At 38.6% G+C, this 23468-nt stretch overlaps 1 protein-coding gene across 1 annotated transcript; it reads left to right on the forward strand.

Annotated features, from left to right (window-relative positions):
- The first annotated feature begins 1823 nt into the window (after window positions 1-1823).
- On the forward strand, window positions 1824-23447 carry Mansc1 (MANSC domain containing 1). Its single transcript, XM_005331911.5, has 4 exons — window positions 1824-1964; window positions 8039-8361; window positions 12653-12793; window positions 21839-23447. Exons 2-4 carry the CDS (start codon window positions 8139-8141, stop codon window positions 22768-22770), a joined length of 1296 nt encoding a protein of 431 aa, XP_005331968.1. The 5' UTR covers window positions 1824-1964; window positions 8039-8138; the 3' UTR covers window positions 22771-23447.
- Window positions 23448-23468: the final 21 nt, after the last annotated feature.

Here is a 23468-nt window from a genome sequence, read left to right on the forward strand (position 1 = left end):
TTTTTAAAATGCCTTTACATAGATGGGACTTCTAGCTCTCAAGAGAAGAGGATTAATAATCTTCAAGCAATGAGGCAACAATGGATATGGTTTCTAGTTTAAACACCTGTTCCACATCAATAAAAAATCTTCCTTAATCATTATTTTTGTCCTTTGTTCACTGTTGTCACTTCAACAATAACAGTTCATTGTATCAAAACACTAATCTGATTTTTTTTTTTAATTTTTGGTACTGGGAATTGAAACAAAGGGTGCTCTACCATTGAGCTATATCTCTACCCCTTTTTAGTTTTCATTTTGAGACAGGGTGTTGCTAAGTGGCGTAGGGCCTCAAAAAACTGCTGAGGCTGGCCTTGAACTTGGGATCCTCCTATCTCAATCTCACCAGTCCCTGAGATTACAGGAGTGCTCCACCATGCCTGGATAATCTGACATTTCTAATGATGGAAAGGTCTACTAGGATGGACTTACACAACAGCCCCAACAACAGAGATAAATGCACAAATGCATCAATCAATCCCTTACTGTATAAGGACAGTAACTTCGGTGGAAAATCACTCTGGAGTTTACTTTTCTTTGGTAACTCTGTGAAACCAAAATGTGGCAATATTGAGTAGGTCATCCTCTGAATACAGCTAGTCCAGTCAGTTTCACAGACTATTGTTGACAAGTTTTCTCCGACAATATATACCTCCTATAGCTATTGGTTAAAACTAGGGTGTAGCTGTTGGCTGTATAAGCCTACACTGCATAATGTTTCAGGTTCCATAGCTCTTTCACACCAAAGTAAATATATTGTCAAAGGTTAAACCATTTGGCAGAGTATGTCAGTGGTTAAAAAATATGTCATTTGGGAGATATATCTGCGGGTGGGAGTGAGGGGAGCAGTGATTTAGTAACAAACTTATGTGCAATCTATGCACATTTTCCATTTTTTGGCAACAAGTTAAATATTTACTGAGATATTGCAGTGGTGGCTCAGTGGTAGAGCACTTGCCTGGCATGTGTGAGGCCCGGGATTGAATCCTCAGCACTACATATATATAAATAAATAAATAAATAATATAAAAGATCCACTGACAGCTAAGAAATATTTTTTTAAAAATTTACTGAGCACCTAGTGCATACCAAGTGCTAAGTGTTAGGGATACAATTTTAACTATAACATGTTGTTTTCAACATCATTATTAGCCACACCTAAAAACAGTAAATCTTGCAGAAAATCGCAAGCTTTCCTCCAGGTTTGCAGGGCACATAATATTTAACTCAAGAATTGTCAAATCTAATTGAAGACTCTCCATTATCCAATTATGGAAATACGATCCTCATGACTATATTCCAAATAAGATGCACTGTACATTTCCAAACATCAACAAACTGCTCTCAGTGGTTGTCTCTGGGACGAGGGACTAGGAGATTGGGACAGTGGAGCTGCGAGAGGGGGGCATTTACGTTTGAGTTTTTTTCCTTGTGCTTTGGTGCTCGCTGGGCCTCACAGAGGCGAGAAGGCACAGTGCAGACCCTCAGGCTACCTGCAGTCTCGCGCCCACGCCTCCCCTGCAGCGCTCACAGCCCGGGGCAGGCCGGGTGGAGCAAGCTGGGTGAGGATGCCTGAGAACGTGGGCTCATTCCGGGGCTCTGCACTGGGGGCCTGCAGTCTCCGCGGCTAATGGGTACACGGTTCTTGCCGATGCCACTTGGTTGAACGTTGCTGGGAAGCAGCTCCGGGTTGCAGGGCAGGAACGTGCCCTTCCCCCGCGGCAAACTTTCGGTCGTGCAACGGAAGCAGGAACTTGCTAACCACAAAACCCGGCCGCGGTTGCTGGAGCAGCGGAGCATCCCCCCGACCCCGCAGTCCTCGCCTAGACCTCCGGCGCCGATTCGCTGGTACTTGATGCGGGCGCATCGGATCTGTCTTTGCTTTCAAAGGGGAACTGGGACCCCCGGGGTCCTCTCGCCACCAGGTAAAGGTGTTTTCGTCCTCCTCTCTCGACTGGCCCCTAGAAGCGTCGCTACCTGCAGAAAGAGGAGCTCTGTTCCTTTCCCAGGGCCGAGTTCCTTCACTCACACCGAGCATCCGAAGATTTTTGTGTCACTGCAGTATCCCAAAGGGGATTGCCAGGCAGGGTCAGAAGCACCTGCCTTAAATGGCACCAGCTCAGCACTGTTATCAGAGGGAGAGGCGGAAGAATAGTTCAGTGAGCAACATACCTTTCTTCAAAGGAAGGGAAATTTCCCCATGTTTTCTTATATGGTTTATTTCCATTTTCCTACCTTCCTAATCGTACAATTGTACTAATTGTTCAGGTGCTTCTGCAGTTCTAAGCATCCTGATAAATTAGAGTATGCTGTGAGTAAAATGATTTCCAATATTTCAAATAGTCATGTACAAATAAATCTTAGTGATCCATAAGCTGGAGTAAAGGCTCATGTACTTTCTCTCTCTTACCTTAACCTTTCCCCCATCTGCCAGCCGAACAGCTTGACCTTTAAGGCCAAAATAATAATGGGTTAGAAAGTAATCAGTTGGAGTTGTAGCTCAGTGGTAGTGTTTGCCTAGCAAGCACAGGCCCCTGGGTTCTATTCCCAGCACCACAAAAATAAATGGATAATCAAATAGACAAAAAGAGGGAGGCAGAGCACAGCTTCATATATATATATTTTTTAGCTTCTTTAATGAGATAAGCTCTTTAGAACTTCTTGCAGTGCAGGTGCTATAAAGATGCTGCATAAAGAGAACCCTCCTGTCCCATCTCTCATAGTTCAGGTTTCTTAGCAGGGAAGAGACTAATTAGAATCCAGTTGAAAGTAAGATATTTGCCTTTTTCTAGTTTCCTTTGGCATAGAAAACAGGCATGTAGACTGTAGCAGCATAATAAGTAACTAGTGCCAAGATTTTTAACCTGAGGAATCCGTGATACTCAAAGAGTCTGTGAATAGAATTCAGGAATCTATGAACTAAGGTGAAAAAAATGTGTTATTTCACTAACCTCTAAGTGAAAGGTAGCATTTCCTTTAAGAGGAATATAGGCAAAAGCCACAGTAGTAATAACAGTAGCTATGATTTGCCACCCATAGGTATCAGACTTTTTCATGTATGTTACTTGTTGCATGTGTCTCAAAATATTATTTTTTATATATTTTATTTTCTTGTTGTAGTTGAACACAATACCTATTTTTATTAAATTATTTAATGTGGTGCTGAGGATCGAACCCAGGGCCTCACATGTGCTAGGTGAGCACTGTACCGCTGAGCCACAACCCAAGCCTCAAAATATAAATTATGGCAGTTATGGGGCTGGGTTTGTGGCTCAGTGGTAAAGCATTCATTTGCTCAGCAGCTGCGAGGCCCTGGGTTAGGTCCTCAGCACCAGATAAAAATAAATAAAAATAAAGGCATTGTGTCCAACTACAACTAAAAATAAAGATTTGTTTAAAATTATGGCAGTTATTAGATGTACCAGTTATCATTTAATTGGTTAATAAAGAAGTACATAGCCGGGCGCTGTGGCTCATGTGAGGCTGAAACAGGAGGATTGCAAGTTCAAAGCCAGCCTCAGCAAAAGTAAAGCATTAAGCAACTCAGTGAGACCCTGTGTCTAAATAAAGTACAAAATGGAGCTAGGGAGGTGGCTCAGTGGTTGAGTACCCCTGAGTTCAATCCCCAGTTTAAAAAAAAAAAGTATCAGTAATAGTGGTAGTACATATATGCCAGACATAGTGACACACACCTGTCATCCCAGCTACTTGGGAGCCTGAGTCAGGAGACTTGTAAGTTCAAAGTCAAGCTGGGCAATTTAGCAAGGCCCTGTGTCAAAAAAAAAAAGGCTGAGGCAGTGATGCTGTGGTAGAGCATCCCTGAATTCGGTCCCTAATACCACACACACAGCAGCACATATATATCACAAAATGTCAGGTTTTTTATTCGAACTGCAAATGGGAATAATAAGGGGATCTATCTCATTAGGATTCTTGTAAGGATTAAAGACATGTGTGTAAAGTGCTTAGCATGGAGACTGGCATGTGAGAAACCATATTACCATTTTATGATATACAGAAGTTGAACATAATAGCAAAGGAGGTATTAGACTTGTGTTCTATTCCTATAGACTGATTTTATTTTTTTAACCTTTTTAAAATATATTTATTTTTTAGTTGTAGGTGGACACACAATATCTTTATTTCATTTTTATGGGGTGCTGAGGATTGAATCCAATGCCTCACGTGTGCTAGGCAAGCACTCTACAACTGAGCCACAACCCTAGCCCTATTTTTTAACCTCTTTTGTATTTTTTTTTTTACTAAAGTTTATACCTCACATGGGTTTACTCTACATGTTTTACAATTCTACCATGTTTTTTAATTAATTGATTTATTTCTCAAGTATTTTTCTAATAGGTTAGACTTTTTTATTGCAAGAACATAAGCATGAAAAAATAGAGACATGAGTAGATGCCGGCTAATTTTTTTCCTGCATAAATGAGTCTGAAGTATGAAGGGTAATATGGAATCTTCTCAGATTTTGTTCCACCATCCTTACCATCTTAACCTTTCTTCTGGTTGAGGTGAGAAGTTCTATCGGTTTTGATGGATATGCAATGAAATGTATCCACCATTGTAATATCATACAAAATAGTTTCACTGCCTTAAAAATCTACTGTTCTCCACTCATACATTCCTCTTTTCTTTCTGGTAAGCACTGTCTCTTTAGCTTGGCTTTTCCAGAATGTCACATAGTTGGAATCACATCAATTCAGACTGGCTTCTTCTTTTACTAAGCAATATGATTTGATCATTTCCTTTTGTTGCTGAATAATATTTCATGGTATAGTTGTATCTCATTTTGTTGATTCATTCACCTATTAATGAACAGTTTGTGTCCAGTTTGGGGAAAATTATGAATAAAGCTACTATAAGCATTCTTGTGCAGGTTTTTGTATGGATACAGTTTTTAACACATTTGGGTAAATATATTATAGGACAATTGCTTAATTGTTTGGTAAAACTATATTTAGCTTTGTAAAAAAATTCCTGAGTTTTTCCAAAATGATTATACCATTTTGCATTCTTATAAGCAATGAATAAAAGTTCTTATTGCTCCATATCATTGACAGTATTTACTATCATCACTTTTTGGATTTTAGACATTCTTATATGTGTGTAGTGGTATCTCATTTGAATTTGCAATTCCCTAATGACATGTGACGTTGAGCACCTTATGCTTATTTGTCATCTATGTATCTTTGGTGAGGTCTATGGAAATCTCCTGCCCATTTTTTAGTTTTTTTCCCCCTTATTATTGAGTTTTAATTGTTCTTTGTAAATTTTGGATACCAGTCCTTTATTAGATATGTTTTCAAATAGTTTTTCCAAGCATATGTTTGTCTTTTCATTCCTTTAACAATGTCTGTTATATAGAAAAAGGTTTTAATTTTTTAAATTTATTTTTTAGTTATAGGTAGTCACAATATCATGAAGATTTTTTTTCTTTTTATGTGGTGCTGAGGATTAAACCCAGTGCCTCACACATGTTAGGCAAGCGCTGTACCTCTGATCCACAACCCCAGCCCCAAGGTTTTAATTTTAATGAAACCTAACATTGATTTTTTTTCTTTTATGGATTATGCTTTTGGTATTGTATCTGAAAACTCATACTTTAGTCTGAGGTCACAAAGATTTTTCTCTTATGTTATCCTCTCAGAATTTTATGGTTTTGTGTTTTACATTTGAGTTAATGATCCATTTTGAGTTAGTTTTAGTACAAGATATAAGGTTGTGTCAAGAGTTATCTTTTGCACATGGATAGTCAGTGATTCCAGCACCATTTTTGAAAAGACTACCTCCATTGAATTGACTTTGCTCCATTATCATGGATAAGTTGCCTGAATTAGTGTTTGTCTCCTTCTAAGCTTGCTATTCCATTTCATTGATCTATTTTCCTATTTTTCGAGTACCACACTTTTTTGATTACTATAATTTTTTTTTTTAGTACCAAGGATTGAACTGAGGGTGCTTTACCACTGTACTACATCACCAGTCCGTTTCTTTTTTATTTTGAGGTCTTGCTAAGTTGCTGAGGGTCTTACTAAGTTTCTAGGGCTAGCCTCAGACTTGAGCTTCTCCAGCCTTCGCCTCCCAAGTTGATGGGATTACAGTGTGCACTACTGTGCTCAGCTACTATAGCTTTATAATAAATATTGAAGTCAGATAGTGTTGGTTCTCGAGCCTTATTGTTCTTCAGTATTGTGTTGGCTAGTCTAGGTCTTTTTGCACTTCTATGTGAACTTTAAAATCAGTTTGTTGGTATCCACAAACTTTTTTGCTGGGATTTTGATTGAGGATGTATTGAATCTATAGATCAAGTTGGGAAAAACTGACATCTTAATAGTGTTAAGGCTAGGGATATAGCTCAGTTGGTAGGGTTCAATTCCCAGCACTACAAAAAAAAAAATGCATTATTGGGCTGGGGTTGTGGCTCAGCGGTAGAGCACTTACCTAGCATGTGCAAGGCCCTGGGTTCGATCCTCAGAACCACATAAGAATAAATAAAGTTAAAATATTGTGTTCAATTACTTATAAAAAATAAATATTTAAAAAAATAATGTAAGATCTTCCTATTCTTGAACATGGACTCTCTCTCCATTTACTTAGATCTTCTTTGATTTCTTTCATCAATATTTTATAGAAACATTTTAAAGACTATTTAAAAAATTTTTTTAGATATTGATGGACCTTTATTTTATTCATTTATTTATATGTGGTGCTGAGAATCGAACCCAGTGCTTCACACATGCTAGGCAAATGCTTTACCACTGAGCTACCACCCTAGCCCTTAAAGACTATTTTGATAAGTATTTTTCAATGTAACTGGCTTCCTTAGTAATCCTATATATTTCATCTTATGCTTTTTAAAATGTGTATCTCAGGATAGTTCATAACCTTCCTTAAACTATCAAAGGGATTTGTGACCAAAGAAAGGTTAAAAAGAAGCAGTAATTCTGTGCTAAAGCTATCATTCAGTCAACATTTGTAGTCTGGAAATATGGGAGTAGGTGAGTGAGTGTATAATAATATTATCTTGTCAGTTTAACATTTATTTCTCCTGAAAAAATCGGCTTTTCCAATGGAGTTGGCATTATACATAGTGTAACTTGTATTTTTTGGGGGTGCCAATAAGTCTTTTCCATAAACTTTCCTTCAAATGAACCAGAATATTCCCTCTACTGACCAGATAATCCCTAGATTTAGATTATTAGATTTATCTGCCTCCATTCCAATATATAAAGAGAGGCAACAGTAAGAAAATCTTCCTCTACTTCCTCATTTACAATGAGGTAAAAATAAGTTTTGTTTTGTTTTTTAGTAGGGCATGTGGCTCATGTCTGCAATCCTAGTAATTCCAGAGGCTGAGGCAGGAGGTTTGCAAGTTTGAGGCCAGTCTGGGCAATTAGTGAGACCCTGTCTCAAAATAAAAAAACATCAAGGGCTGGTGATGTAGCTCAGAGGTAGAGCACCCCTGGGCTTCGTCCTCAGTGCTGCAAAAGAAAATGTGTGTGTGGTGGGGGGATGCTCTTTTGCAGGGCTGCTATAGGATTAAAGAGTGTGATATATGCAAATTGTTTAGCACGATGCCCCCCATCCAGTAGATGATTTTAAAATCATGTTATTGCTAAGAAAGGAAGTGTGCACAAACCTAGTATCACTTTTTCTTCAGTAACTAGAAATTTTGTGTTCTCTCTCCTCCTAGTTAGGAGAGGCAAGAAGAACTAGAACTCAGACTTCTACTTATACCTCTTCATTGGTACTGTCAGCTTTTAATCATCAAGAGGATAGTATTTGTGTTTGCGCTTACTTGTTATTTGCCAAGTTTCTAATAAGTGTTCATCTCAAATATATTAAGGGTGAAATAAACAAAACATACTTGTTTCTGTCTGTCCTTCTCTAGGTTGTATGTGGGTCATTTTCATTAATTGAAATATTTTTTCCTTGGTTTGTAAAGGAAACAAAACTGATTGATGACTTTCTATTTTTGTTCTAGAGAGCAGTTCTATCATTTGTGCAAGCTTTCTGAAGCAAACTGAGATCACAGAAAGAGTCATTCTTAACCTTTGAAGACCAAGACTAAAGTGAAATTTAAAATGTTCTTCAGGGAAGAACGAAGCTTGACCTATACTTTGGTGATAATTTGTTTCCTGACTTTACGGCTGTCCGCCAGCCAGAATTGCCTCACCAAAAGTCTAGAAGATGTTGTCATTGACATTCAATCATCTCTTTCTAAGGGAATCAGAGGCAATGAGCCCACATATACAATAACTCAGGAAGACTGCATTAATTCTTGCTGTTCAACAAAAAACATAACAGGTAAATAACATGGCAACCCTTTATTCCATATTTTAATAAGCATCTGGTAGATGTGACATAATCATCTGGTAGATGTGACTGAATAATTTTTTTTAATATTTATATTTTAGCTGTAGTTGGACACAATACCTTTATTTTATTTATTTTATGTGGTGCTGAGGATCGAACCCAGAGCCTTGCACGTGCTAGGCGAACGCTCTACCGCTGAGCCACAATCCTAGCCCTTGAACTGAATAATTTATACCAGTGATTCTCAATGGGGAAGAAAGGTGGGTGACAAAATCACTGAGGAATTTTCCACAAGTGTGCCTTCCCCTTCTCTAAGCTGTGTTAACTTTACTGATGAATTTGTGTGTACATCCCTCAGGTGATTGGGTAGACAAGAGTTTGAGAATCACTGGTGTTTTATTCTAACAGGCCTTGTTTGGCCTGTTGAAAACAAAAATTGTATTTAAATGCTTAGTTTCCATCATCATGAAGTACTGGGATACAGTGTGATGTTACAAGAATATGTAAACAGAACAAAGGAGTTGAGATGAAAAGTAAAGGTCCTAAGCTCTGGGGGTAGTGGCGTGTGCAGCTTGGGAGGCTGAGACAGGAGGATTGTGAGTTTAAAGCCAGCCTCAGGAACTTAGCAAGACCCTGTGTCAAAATTAATTAATTAATTAATTAAGAGAGAGAGAGAGAATTTTTTTAAATATTTATTTTTCAGTTCTCAGCGGACACATCTTTGTTTGTATGCGGTGCTGAGGATCGAACCCGGGCTGCATGCATGCCAGGCGTGCACGCTACCACTTGAGCCACATCCCCAGCCCCCTGTGTCAAAATTTAAAAGAAGGGGCTGGGGTTGTGGCTCAGTGGTAACACACTTGCCTGGTGTGTATGAGGCACTGGGTTCGATTCTCAGCACCACATATAAATAAATAAAATAAAGGTCTATCAACAACTAAAAACCACATTTAAAAAAAGGGCTGAGGATATGGTTCAGTGGTTAAGTGCCCCTGGGTTTAATTCCCAGTATAAAAAAAAAAAAGTCGTAACTCATTCCATTAGATTTAAAATCTAATCAGAATTTGACTTTTAAGTGGAAGCACAAAACCTTCACTTTATGGGCCTCCCTGAGCTGGCACGACACAGAATGAAGCCACTGACCACTAGGTAATTGCAGCTTCTAGGACTCTGCAGAGGCAGGGAGTTATTTAGGGACCATGCACATGACACAGAAGGAAACTGAGTCTGATATGTTTGAACAATGCCTTTATATACTTAACATCTGCAACCTGAAAAGAGAACTACATATCTAAACAGTGGTTGCTTTTCAGTTTTTCTTATGTCTTGTCCTAGTTCTCTCAATGAAAAGACAACTACATTTATTGAGCACCTAATACCTCTCTAAGTGATGTAGACAAAACAGTGAATAAGATGGACAAAGTCTTGCCATTAAGGAACCTAGAAGAGCTAGTGAATCCTGGACCAGTGCTTCTTGACTTATTAGCCAACCAAAGCATATGTTCACTCTTGAATTTTTACTTTCTTTTCTTTCTATAATGATTATAGTATAATAACCAATATGTATGTAGTCTTTATCCCTGGTTCCTGGCACAGAGCTCCTAAAAACCTTTGGAATTTCCTGAGTGATATGAGCACACATCTTTTGTAATTTATAACCCTTTTAACCATACCTGAATTTGTGCTAATGAAGCTACTCTTGACAGCTCCCTAGATTGCTTCTAGATAAGTGCTAATTGCCAGAAAGGCCACTTCATCAGAATCTTGGAAAGTTCAAGCCTCCCACCCCACCCCACCCACCCATCCAGGAAAGGCCTAGAGATTGATTGAATCACATTGGCCAATAATTTAATCGTGTAATAAAACCTCCAGGGGCTGGGGTTGTAGCTCCTTGGTAGAGTGCTCGCCTCGCACTGTGAGACCCTGGGTTCGATCCTCAGCACCACATAAAAATAAGTAAACAAAATAAAGATATTATGGCCATGTATAATTTTAAAAATTTAAAAAATAAATAAAATAAAACCTCCATATAACCCCCTATGTATGATTTGGGGGAGTTTCCAGGTTGGCGAACACATCCATGTGCTAGGAGGGTAGTACATGCCATTTCCATAAAAACAGAGGATACTATACTCGGGACCCTTCCAAACATCATCCTGTATGCCTCTATCCAGAGATTTATTTATCTTTCTGTTTAGCATGCACAAGAGCCCCTGGGTTCAATCCTCAACACACCAAAAAAATCATTTTTATCTTTTTAACAACTATAATGGTAAATATAGCATTTACCTGAGTAAATACCATGAGCCATACTAGGAAATTATCAAATTTGAAGGGTAGGGTTTTGGCAGCCCCTGAATTTGTACCTAGACAGATGGTCCTGTAATATGGAGGCCCAATGTTTGCTACTGGCTTCTGAAGTGAGGGCAGTCTTGTGGGACTGAGCCCTTAAACCCTGGAGTCTGATGCCAATTCTAGGTATTTGAGTCAGAATTGAATTGAATTATTGGGTATCCAGTTTTGTCAGAGAATTAGAGAACGGGTGTGGATGATACTGTATTCTTGGTGTCAGTAGGAAAAACCCCTTCAGGGTTCTTTAACTAAGCAGTGTGCTTTTTGGATACTGTATATGACAGAATTTTAAATTCTTACTTTTTTAATGTTGATAAAAACATTTATGTGAAATAGAAAGAAACATAACCTGCAAACAGGACTGAATGCTCTCAGTGTGGGTATTTCCTGGCACTCTAGGGAACTGCATTTCTCCTCAATTCTAAGAAACGAGGGTTTGCTGTTTTTATTTTACCAGCACAAGTGCTATTACCACTTACTATAAGCAAAGGTACCTGTGAGATATCAGTTCATGGATCTCAAACTTTTCCCTCACTTATTAAGCAATGTTTTTTTTTTTTTAACTGTTTACGGTTCAAAAGACACTTTGATAATTGGCTGATAGCCATGTACTCTAAAAAATGCACATAAACACAAAGGACCCCAAATTTTGCAGCTTATGGCTTCTTTATTTTACCTAAGTGCCAAAAAGAATGTACTGCAGATAACACATTTTTGAGAAATGAAAAGCAGGAATCTCTCTTATTCCCTGAGTAGTGAAGAAATGATGATAAAACCCTTGCAGAAGCTAAAAATCTTCATTCTCACCTAGAGATCCCGGTTGATCCCTAGCCATTTGCTGGTCTTGAAGAAGTGGTAAAAATGATAAGGGAAATAAGGAAAGCCAAAAGAATGATATTTGTTTGGATATGAGGTGTCATCCAAAAGCTCCTGTTAATGCAAGACTATTCAGAAGTCAAGTGATTGGATTATGAGCTATAACCTAATTAGTTCATCCTAGATTGAATGAATAGACTGGGTGTAACTATAGGCAGGTGAGGCTTGGCTGGATGGGACAGATTACTGGGGCTTGCCCTGGGAGGGTTTATCTTCCCTGCATCGGCTTAGCCTTCTCTCTGCTTTTTTCTCTGCCATGAACCAAGTAGCTTTCTTCGTCCATGCCCTTCTGCCATGATGTTCTGCCTTACTTTGGGTCCAAAGTAATGATGCTGGCCCACCATGAACAAAACCCCTGAAACCATGAGCCAAAATAAACTTTTCCTCAACTAAGTTGTCCTTGGTCACAGCAATGAAAAGCTGACTAACATAATCTGATAAAAATAATCCTCCTGTAGTCCCAGGAGGATTGCTTGAGGCCAGGCATTCCCCAGGGAACCGAGCCTGGGAAACCCAGCAAGATCCTGTTTCCTTAAAAAAATTAAAAAGATGGACTTTGTATTCCATGTACTACTTGAATCCTTTGTGGAAAGAGGCATCGTATTTATGATGACTAATTTACTCACTCCACCCTGACCCAGTTTATACATGTCTTGCAATAGAAGAAATACATGAAATTATTAGAGTTTGAGCCATTTCTTAATGTCCAGCCAGTTGGAAGTCATGTAATGACTGCAAAATTAGCACTTCAATGCATATTTTAACAAATGGAAGGTTTATTTCTAAGGAATTAAATGTACCATTAAGAACTGGTTTTCTCAAAAAAAAAAAAAAAAAGAATAACCTTAACTCAGATTTATAAACCCAACAAGGTTTAAAATTGCTTTACACAACTAAACTAAGAAAAAGGAAACGATTCAGTGGCCAACAGGCAAGTAAACAAACCGAACAAAGGTGTTTATATTGGACTCCAAAATAAGTGAAGCTCTTCCTTCTTGCCCTGCTCTTGAGAAAGTCTATTTCAAAATTATGCTTATAAAACCTTTCATTGCAGGGGAAAAAGCATGTAACTTGATGATCTTCGACACCCGAAAAACAGCCAAACAACCCAACTGCTACCTGTTTTTCTGTCCCAGTGAGGAAGCCTGTCCACTAAAACCTGCAAAGGGACTTAGGAGTTACAGGATAATCAGAGGTAACAAAAGCATGTTTCTTTTTCTTTTGTGATTGGAATCAAGGATATGGTTTCTATGGAAGATTTTTTACTAGAATCTAAAAAAACTACCAAAAGGATTCACATGTATTTCACTTAGGGAAATTTAATTTATTAAGCCAAAATTTGTTTTCCAATGAAAGACCTGTAAGTGATAATATTGTGTTTTGTTTTTACATTTATATGATAAAAGGTACACAGATCGCTCATGAAAGTCTTTTTTTTTTTTTAATTAATCCAGGTTCACTCTACCGCTAAGCCATATCCCTTCCCCTTTTTTATTTTTTCTTTTGAGGTAGGGTCTCACCAAGTTACCTAAGCTGATCACAAACTTGTGATCCTCCTGCCTCAGTTCCAGGTAGCTAGGATTTTAAATGTATGGCACCCAGACTTTTTTTTTGCTTTTGAGTGTCTGTGTGTCTTTGTATGTATGTGTGTGTGTTACTGGGGATTGAACCCAGGGCCTTGTACATGTGAGGGAAGCTCTCTACCACCTGAGCTCTGTTCCCAGCCCTGGTTTTTGTTTTTAAGTTCTTCTTTAAAACAGTGTGAACGACACTGGAAGTACACAAGTCTCTGGGGCAACTATTTTTAAAAGGTTAAGATCTATATAAATATATAAACTTTTAGTATATCTTTATTAAATTTTCATTATTTTATAATCATATTATCTGAAATAAAATTCACTGGATTTTGTTATCTAGAACTAGAGGGACATTCAATCAAGAAATATTCACTAAACATCTACTATGTGCTAGATTCTACGCAAAGCACTTGTGAAATTTACATATTAGTTTAGAATGTAAAAAGTGATCAGCTAATAAAATGGATGATTACTTAGATACGTCTTTCTGGGATTTTGGCATGTTAAGTTTTTCAGGATGAAATGCTTTCTGTATCAAATTCTCTTTAAGTTTTAGAAGTGTTTTTTTAAATCATACCCTTGATTATTAATATTCTATTTATTCAATAAATAACATTATTTAGCAACTCCTGTGTGCCAAGCACTTTTTTATTTTGGTGCTATCAGGGATTGAACTCAGGGACGTTCAACCACTGAGCCACATCCCCAGCTTTTTTTTTTTTTTTTTTTTTTCTTGCCAAGTTGCTTAGGGCCTATCTAAATTGCTGAGCCTGGCTTGAACTTGCAATTCTCCTACCCTAGCTTCCTGAGCTGCTGGGATTATGGGAATCTGCCATCATGTCCAGTGTGCCAAGCATTTTTTTACACCCTAAGTAAACAACACTAACCATGAAAAAGAAAGTTATCACTTCTGAAATTTAGGGGAAAGAGATAATAACCAGTATAAACAAATAATCAAGAAAAATATATGGAGAGAGGAGGGGAGGGAAGGAGAAGTACTGGGGAACAAAATTGACCAAATGGTATGCCTGTACAAGAATATAACAACAAATTCCACTATTATGGGTGACTATAGTGCACAAATAATATATACACATATATATATTTATATGAAGAAAAATATAACTGTATAATCATAAATGCCTTGCAGAGACTTTGGATTGGATAATGTAATAGATAATCACTGAGTGGACCCTCTTAATCAGGTGATCAGAGAACACATCCATGAAGAGGTAACCCCTAAACTAAGATTTGAACGTGCCAGGAGACGGGAGAATACCTTCCAGTCCCTGATCCACAGACAGAATGGTCTTGGAATGTCTGAAGAACAAACATCTTATCCCAGCCAGCAGACACAGGATGAGCTGTGCAGAGAGTGATATGCAAAAAGGCAGGAACCCAGATCACATAAAGCTTTGCAAGCCAGAGGAGGGGGTTTTTATTCTACTAAATGTTAGAAAGTTGTTGGAAGTTAATTAGGAATGTCCCCTGGTGTTTTAAAGGTGATTTCTCAATGCTTATTGTGACTGCTCTCTCAGGAAAAGAACAATATAAAGACTGATGGGGGGAGAGTGAGATTTAGACGAAACACAAAGGTGTTGGGGACCAGGGAGGTGGTAGAGGAAATGGAAGGAGGAGTGGACATAGAGGCTGTTCCTGAGATGGAGTTGACAAGACTTGCTGATGGCATGGATGTCAGGGACCAGGACTAGGAAAGTGAAAGAGTTGAGTCCTACTTTTGAACTTGAGCATCTAAATGGATGGAGACACTACTTAGGCAAAATTTTAGAACAGTTTTAAGGTTGAGAGGTGGAGTGGCATCAAGGGTTTCTCTCTTGCCTGCGTTAAGTGTGAGGTTCTTTATTTGTTGCCGAGGAGGGTACCTGGGATTGTCCTCAGTGACACTCAACCACTGAGACACATTCCCAGCCCTATTTTGTATTTTATTTAGAGATAGTGTCTTACTGAGTTGCTTAGCACCTCACCATTGCTGAGGCTGGCTTTGAACTTGCAATCCTCCTGTCTCAGCCTCCTGAGCTGCTGGGATTACTGGCATGAGCCACCATTCCTAGTTAAGTATAAGGTTCTTTGGGGAATGATACTGCTCCTGATACAGCCTGGGTGATGGCATCACTTTGTCTCCCAAGTGAGCCTGTGTTTAAGTTTTGTTCATGAGCAAGGAAACCTGCTATATCAATTATTCCTTCAGTCATGAGCATGCAGCATGGATTCTTTGTATAAATAATAATCTGTTTCTGGAATATGGTAGAAATTATAGTTGAGTTTGTTTTTTAATGTTTATAATACTTCTGCCAGGTGCACACCTGTAATCCCAGCAGTTTGGGAGCTTGAGACAGGAGGATCACGAGTTCAAAGCCAGCTTCAGCCATGGCAAGGTGCTAAGCAACTGAGTAAGACCCTTGTCCAAATAAAATACAAAATAAGGATGGGGATATGGCTCAGTGGTCAATTGCCCCTGAGTTCAATCTCTGGTACAAAAAAAAGTTTATAATATTGTTGATTTTACAATGCACTACGAAAGAGGAAATATGTGATAAAGATCCTCATCAGTGGGAAAGGAAGGAAAGGAAGCTTGGCATGCTTATAAGTGTTCTGGGGGCAAGTGTGAGACGATGAATTGGAATTAGAATCAAACCATTCTTATGTCAGCCACCAGGGGGCAACATCAGCCCAGAGCAGATTGATAGACATTTAGGGGCAAAGTGGCACAAATCCTACCATGCAAAGAACTGTTTATATATACAGTGTGTGTACAAGTTATGTCCTTAATTCTATTTATGAATATACCTATGTTGATAGATCAAGAGTACCCCATTAAAAACAAATTACTAGGCTGGGGTTGCGGCTCAGTGGTAGAGCGCTTGCCTTGAATGTGTGAGGCCCTGGGTTCGATGATCCTCAGCATCACATAAAAATAAAAAAATAAAGATATTGTGTCCAACTACAACTAAAAAATATTTTTTAAAAAATGACTGGCATGATCCTGTAATTCCAGGTACTCAGGAAGTTGAGGCAGGAAGATTGCAAGTTTAAGGCTGGCCTGGGCAACTTAGCAAGACCGTGTCCCAAAAACAAACAAACAAAAAAAAACAAAAAAAGGAAGGGGGGGGAAGGAGAGGCTAAGGTATGGCTCAGTAGGAGAGTGCTTGCCAAGCATGTGTGAGGCACTGGGTTTGATCCTCAGCACCACATAAAAATAAATAAAATAAAGGTATCATGTCCATCTGCAACTAAAATAAATAAATTAAAGAGTGGGGTAGCTCAGTGGCAGAATGCTTATCTAGCGTTCATGATGCCCTGAGTTCAGTCCCCAGTACGACCAAAATAAATAATGAAATATCAGTTTGGGGTCATATTGAACAAGAGGATATGTTTGTATTTTTAAAAATTATCTCTTGGCCAGGCAACTGGCACACATCTATAATCTCAGCAGCTGGGGAGTCTGAGGCAGGAGGATCACAAATTCAAAGCCAGCCTCAGCAAAAAGTGAGATGCTAAGCAACTCAGTGAGACCCTATCTCTAAATAAATATTAAAAAGGGACAGGGGGCTGGGGTTATGGCTCAGAGGTAGAGCACTCGCCTAGCATGTGCAAGGCCCTGAGTTCAATCCTCAGCACCATATAAATAATAAATAAATAAAATAAAGGTATTGGGTCCAACTATAACTAAAAAATAAATATTCTTTTAAAAAATGGTGGAGGGGCTGGAGTATAACTCAGTGGTTAAGTGCCCTGGGTTCAATTCCTGGTACCAAAAAAGAAAAATTATCTATCTCCTATTTGAAGTAAAATTCAATGTAGATATATATTTAATGGTTCATATCTGGAGGCACTCTTATTTCCTATATTCAATTGACAAATATTTACAGACTGAAAATTTGAAAGATGACAGTGGACTTTGTTCATTCTATAAACCCATCACAGTTTGGTTTATTTAATCTTTTTTTATAGTTTTAAGGTATGTAATTTCTACCCAGGACTGGAAGAATAGAATTCAGAAATAAAACAGATTGGAACTCTGCTCAGCTAATCTCCATTAGCTAATCTCCATAAAGTAGTCGCTCTTTGTAAAGGGGAGGCTGTACTGGAGATTGAACCCAATGGTGTTCTATCACTGAGCTATATCCCCAATCCCTTTTTTATTTTATTTTGAGACAGAGTTTTGCTAAGTTGTGAAGACTGGTCTCAGACTTATGATCCTCCTACCTCAGCCTCCTGAGTCATTGGGATGACAGGCAGTCCTTCATTATTATGTTTTTTAATGTTTTCAGTTTTTGAGGGACATAATACCTTTATTTTGCTTATTTAGGGTTTTTTTTTAAGTGGTGCTGGGGATTGAACCCAGTGCCTCATGCATGCTAAGCAAGTACTCTGCCACTGAGCCACAATCTCAGCCCCTAGTCCTTCATTTTTTGACTCAGTGAAGTCTATTGGAAAATGAAACTCAGAAGAGTTGAGAGCAGAGGGCTGTTTCTCAGCTCCTTCTATGGTTTATCTCTGCGACTGAGAGAAAGTGCCACGCCTCAGTGCAAACACCAGTGGAAGAGGTAAATGGAGCAGGTGTGGAGATCCCTTTGGGCTTCTAGGAACGTTGCCACTTTTTTTTTTTTTTTTTTTTTTTTTTTTTTTTTTAGTTGTAGATGGACACATGCCTTTATTTTGGTTATTTATTTTTATGTGGTGCTGAGGATGGAACCTAGGGCTTCACACATGCTGGGCAAGTGCTCTACCACTGAGCCACAACCCCAGCCCTCCAATACAAGAATCTTATCAAGAAATGGGACTATTTGTCTTTTTGGTGTTAAGATTTGAGTTCTTTATGTGTCCTAGAGATTAGTGCTCTATCTGATGTGTGTGTGGTAAAAATTTGTTTCCAAATTGTAGGCTCTCTGTTTACCTCACTGATTGTTTCTTTTGCTGAGTAGCAGCTTTTTAGTTTGAATCCATCTCATTTATTGCTTCTTGGTTTTAATTCTTGCACTATAGGAGTCTTATTAAGGAAGTTGAGGCCTAATCCAACATGATGGAAATTTGGGCCTACTTTTTCTTCCATTAGGAGAAAGGTCTCTGGTTGTATTCCTAGGTCCTTGATCTACTTTGAGTTGAGTTTTGTGCATGGTGAGAGATAGAGGTTTAATTTCACTTTGTTACATGTGGATTTCCAGTTTTCCCAGCACCATTTGTTGAAGAGGCTATCTTTTCTACAATGTATGTTTTTGGCACCTTTGTCTAATATAAGATAATTATAATTATGTAGGTTAGTCTCTGTGTCCTCTATCAATCAATATATATATATATAAAAATGTGCAACATCTCTAGCAATTAGAGAAATGCAAATCAAAACTGCTCTAAGTTTTTTATCTCAATCCAGTCAGAATGACAGTTATTAAAAATACAAACAACAATAAGTGTTGGCGAGGATGTGGGGGAAAGGCACATTCAGACATTATTGGTGGGACTGCAAATAGGTGCAGCCAATATGGAAAGCAGTATGGAGAATCCTTAGAAAACTGGGAATGGAACAGCCATTTGACCCAGCTATCCCCTTCTCTGTCTATACTCAAAGGACTTAAAAACAGCATACTACAGGGACACAGCCACATCACTGATGTGTTGTTTATAGATACACAATTTACAATAGCTAAATTTTGGAACCAACCTAGATGCCCTTCAATAGATGAATGGATAAAGAAAATGTGGTATATATACACAATTGAATATTATTTAGCATTAAAAGAGAATAAAATCATGGCATTTTCAGGTAAATAGATGGAGTTGGAGAATATAATCCTAAGTAAATTTAGCCAATCCCCCCAAAAAAACAAATGTCAAAAGATTTCTCTGATTTATGGATGCTGGTTCGTAATGTGGTTGGGAGTGGGGCATGGGAGGATGTGATGAATACTAGATAAGGCAAAGGAGAGGGAGGGAAAGGAGGTAGGAAAAGTTGGTGGAATGGATGGACATCATTACCCTAAGTACATGTATGAAGACACGAAATGTGTGAATCTACTTTGTATACAACCAGAGATGAAAAATTGTGCTCTATATGTGTAATATGAATTGTAAAGCATTATGCTGCCATATGTAACAAATTAAAATTTTAAAAAATAAATATAAAATATATAAAATTTAAAAAAAGAAGAAATGGGACTAAGCTGAGCAAGGTGGCGCACACCTGTGATCCCAGCTTGTTGGAGGGCTAAGGCAGGAGGATCTTGAGTTCAAAGCCAGCCTCAGCAACTTAGCAAGGCCCTAAGCAACTCAACAAGACCTTGTCTCTAAAATATTTAAAAGGGCTGGGAATGTGGCTCAGTGGTTAAGTACCCTGGGTTCAATTCCTGGTACCAAAAAAAAAAAAAAAAAAAAGTATTACATATTACTTTAGGAAAAGGCCTTGGCTTTCCTTTATTTCTGAATTTGCATGCTTGATAAAGAAAAGACTATTTCAATCATTCTTGTTAATGGCTTTATTTGCCTTGTGATCTCACACACATTAGAGCGTATTTACCTATATAGTTTCTCTTTTTATTCCTCAAGCTTTAAAATGAAACTTGTTGTGTCATTATCTTTTTTTTTTTTTTAATCATTGAAGGTCAAATTCAAGGCCCTGTGCATGCTAGGCAAGTGCTCTACCATTGAGCTACTCTCATCAAGTCTTTTTTTTTATTATTATTATTTTTAGTTGTAATTGGACACAGTACCTTTTATTTATTTATTTTTATTGCTGAGAATTGAACCCAGTGCCTCACATGTGCTAGGCGAACATTCTACTGCTGAGCCACAGCACCAGCCCAAGTCTTTTTTTTTTTTAAATACCTGAATTCTCTCTAAAGATACAGGTACTTTTCTGATGTTGAAGTTATGAATGTGAACATGACCTGTACTAAAAATGCTCCTATTCTGCATTGTTAGAGGAAAAAGGAAATTCAGGCATCCAAATTCTACTTTAGAGTACTATATCCTAGAGCAGGTGTCTGCCAATGTTTTCTATGAAGGTTTGACTATTTTAGACTTTTAAGGCCAATATTTTAAGCAGTGTGGGGCATACATGATCTCTTGTACCTATTCACCTTTGTCCTCATATATAAAAGCAGCCAGAGATAGATAACATATAAACAAATATATGTGTGTATCAGTAAATCTTTATTTATGAATACTAAAATTTGAATATTGTATAATTCATGTGTTACAAAATATTATTCTTGTTTTGCTTTTTTCCAACCATTTGAAAAATGTAAAAACCATTCTTGGTTTATAAGTCATACAACAACAGGCATCAGGCCAGACTTGGCCATTGATCCATAGTTTGCTGGCCCTGTCCTACATAGATTGATAAATGATAGCTCTGAAGGGCCACCTAGGGGTATGAGGCTTAGAGAGTAGCCACAGGATATTACAAGTATGAAGCTGCCCCTGGATCTGTTAGGAAACAGGGGAGGACTAGTTTAAAAACTGAGATGGATGGGATTTGAGGAAGAAGGGAGTCAACCAATAAAAGCCAGGAAATTCCTCAGCTTCTTTCCTTGTGTTTTCTGCAATTCTGATCTAAGCAAAATGACTAGCCAAGTAGCAGAGTAATTCAGACTATCATTTGCTGCACTTGATTACCTGAACAAGCTTTTCTGGTTTGAGCTGTGATAGGTGGTGTGTGTGATCAAGAGCCAGAGTCTAACCTTTCTCCAGCAGGAACACATCTGAGGCTGGTTCTTCCCCCACAAGAATCAGGACCATGAGGTTTTCTGCTCTTCTGATTGTCAGTATGTCTGTCCCATCCTCCTCCTAACCTAAGCATTGATTATAATGTTCTAAGCTTTGAGAGTCAAAATTAAATCTCCCAGGTAGCCTTCCTCCTGAGTACAGTGCTGGAACTGTGCACCCCAGGTGTTTGCTTGAGAAATGTGATCAACCTTCTGCTGCTGCCTTAGTTCAGTGTGCTGAGACCAGATCCAGCCCTCTCCTCCTTCCTGTTAAAGGACATCACAGGAATCACAGTTCAGTTCTTCCCTGCTGAACTCATCACCTCACTTTCCCACCGCTCCTACGTAGCCTTTCTTGCCTGCCCTGTGCCTATGCTATGAAATCTGTCCTAATAATTACTTGTCATCTGAGTCCCAGTTGATATGTCCTGCAAGAGCTCGTGCCTCACAGCAGCCTCCTCCCTGCTAGTCCTCAATTTGCTCCTTTTACCTTGGCCCAGCTCTCTGCCCTTGCCCCAGCCCCATCTTCCTAACCCTCTTGTTGCCCATGCCAAGCTCCTCTTAGCCCCCTGCTTTACTGCTCCTATCTTTTTCTTAATTTACCTGAAGTGCCTCCAGACATTTCTTCTGTTCCATCAGAGTAGAAATAAACCACAGCATCGGGCAGAGAGGCAGTATCATCAGATTCTGATTTAGCAACTTGTATTTTTCCTTTTTATACATATTTCAGTGGAATATCAAGTATCAGGGCCAAGGGTGTAGCTCATGGTAGACTGCTTGCTTCTTAGCACACCAGGCCCTGCATTCAGTCTCCAATTTAAAAAAAAAAAAATCAAGTATCGGTTATCAGTTGGAAGATAAGTTTAAACAAGCTGTTGTGTCATATTTTTTAAGCCACCCTAGCATGGACATATTGAAGTCTCCTTTTGTTTACATTTTCAGATTTTCCATCTTTGACCAGAACTGATTTGCCACACCAAAAGTTAGCACAAGAAGATGATCTCTTCCATGGCCAGTCTTCACAAGCGGTCACTCCCACTCTCCTTCCTCTGACAGGTAATTTGAAGCCTACTGATCTCTTATGGAGAGATGCACTTTCTCAGAAGTCTGGATCCCCGGGTCACTTGGAGAAACTATTCAAGACTGATCAAACGACTACACGGGTCTCTGTTTATAAAGAGAATGTCCATTCTCAGAATTCACAGTTTTCCTCAGAACTAGAAATAGCTCATCCACTGCCTGAAAATGCAGCTACCTTCCCAGCTCCAGGGGCTGCTGCTGCTTCTCTGCCTGACACCTCTGCTCCTCTGAAACCTGCAGTTCTTCTACCGACCAGTACTTCAGTGAGACCCTCTGTGACTTTCCAACCATGGGTGGTCACCACAGCTCCACCTGTAACCACTGTCACCTCTCAGCAGACCAGAGCCCCCATTTCTACGGTTTTTACACATGCCATGGTTACACCTCAAGTTAAAATTACAGCAGCGGTTCCAATTACCATCTTTCAAGCATCTACAGGCTTGACAGGCACCTCAGAAACTGTGTCCTTTAGAGAAATGCTGACTTCAAACATAAGGTCTGGGCATAAATCTGCTACACTTTCTTTGTCAAATGTGGAGTCTTCTGCTACAAATAAAACTGCTTTTCAGGACAATGGGAAGGCCAGCGTAGGTGGTTCATCACTAAGCAGAGTTCCAGAAAGCCCATATAGCCTTCCATTTGAAAAGTGGCTCCTCATGGGTACCCTGCTCTTTGGTGTTTTGTTCCTGGTGATAGGCCTCATCATCTTGGGCAGGATGCTCTCAGAATCCCTCCGCAGGAAACGGTACTCAAGACTTGATTACTTGATCAATGGAATCTACGTTGACATCTAAAGGCAAAAGTAGCTATCTCTTGATTATTTAGTAGTTGGAAGCCAAATGCAGTGAATTTCTGCTGACTTGCTGGTCTCAATAGGAGATTGTATTCTGAATACCAGAAAATGTCCCTTACCAATTTCCTTTTGCTTGTTTTTTTTTTTTTGAGAAGGAGAAAAGAAACTGAATTAGCTAATTTGAATGATATGTCTCTGAAATACTGACTGAAAATAAAGCTCTACCTAAAGTAATAAAGTGTGATTGCCATATAAATTGGGAAATTCAGCTGGCTTTTTGCAAGGAATAAAGGTTAGGACGTCTGGATTCCAATTTGTTAATATTTCTGGTTCCAGATAAAGTCGACTGTTTATGATATTAGTTTTAATGGATTTGATTTTCTTTTTATATGAATTCCAATAAAACTTATTCCAGATGTATTTCCTTCCAATTAAATATTTGAATAAATCTTTTGTTACTCGGTAATGTTCTCGAAAGTGACATGTCCAGCTGGATAACTTTCAGTTTATTCCCACCAGCAATATGATGAAATGATGAAAATATGTGTTCCAAGTTAAAATGACAAATCCTTCTTTTCCCGTCAAGGAGCAAAGAGGTTCCTCTGGGAAACTTTTAGCAGAATATCAGCCTATATGGAGACAACAATTAAAGCCAATTCAAATAAATGGCCAAATCCACTTGGGGTCTGTTCTTTTTGT

Source organism: Ictidomys tridecemlineatus, chromosome 6, assembly GCF_052094955.1.
Source record: "Ictidomys tridecemlineatus isolate mIctTri1 chromosome 6, mIctTri1.hap1, whole genome shotgun sequence".
NCBI classification, from domain to species: domain Eukaryota; kingdom Metazoa; phylum Chordata; class Mammalia; order Rodentia; family Sciuridae; genus Ictidomys; species Ictidomys tridecemlineatus.

What these genes read in the sequence shown, in the direction of transcription:
- Mansc1 (XM_005331911.5), top strand. Translation starts at nt 8,139, where the DNA reads ATGTTCTTCAGGGAAGAACGAAGCTTGACCTATACTTTGGTGATAATT. An exon ending in TTCAACAAAAAACATAACAG is followed by an intron (nt 8,362 to 12,652) that starts GTAAATAACATG and finishes CTTTCATTGCAG; the next exon opens with GGGAAAAAGCATGTAACTTG. An exon ending in GAGTTACAGGATAATCAGAG is followed by an intron (nt 12,794 to 21,838) that starts GTAACAAAAGCA and finishes TTACATTTTCAG; the next exon opens with ATTTTCCATCTTTGACCAGA.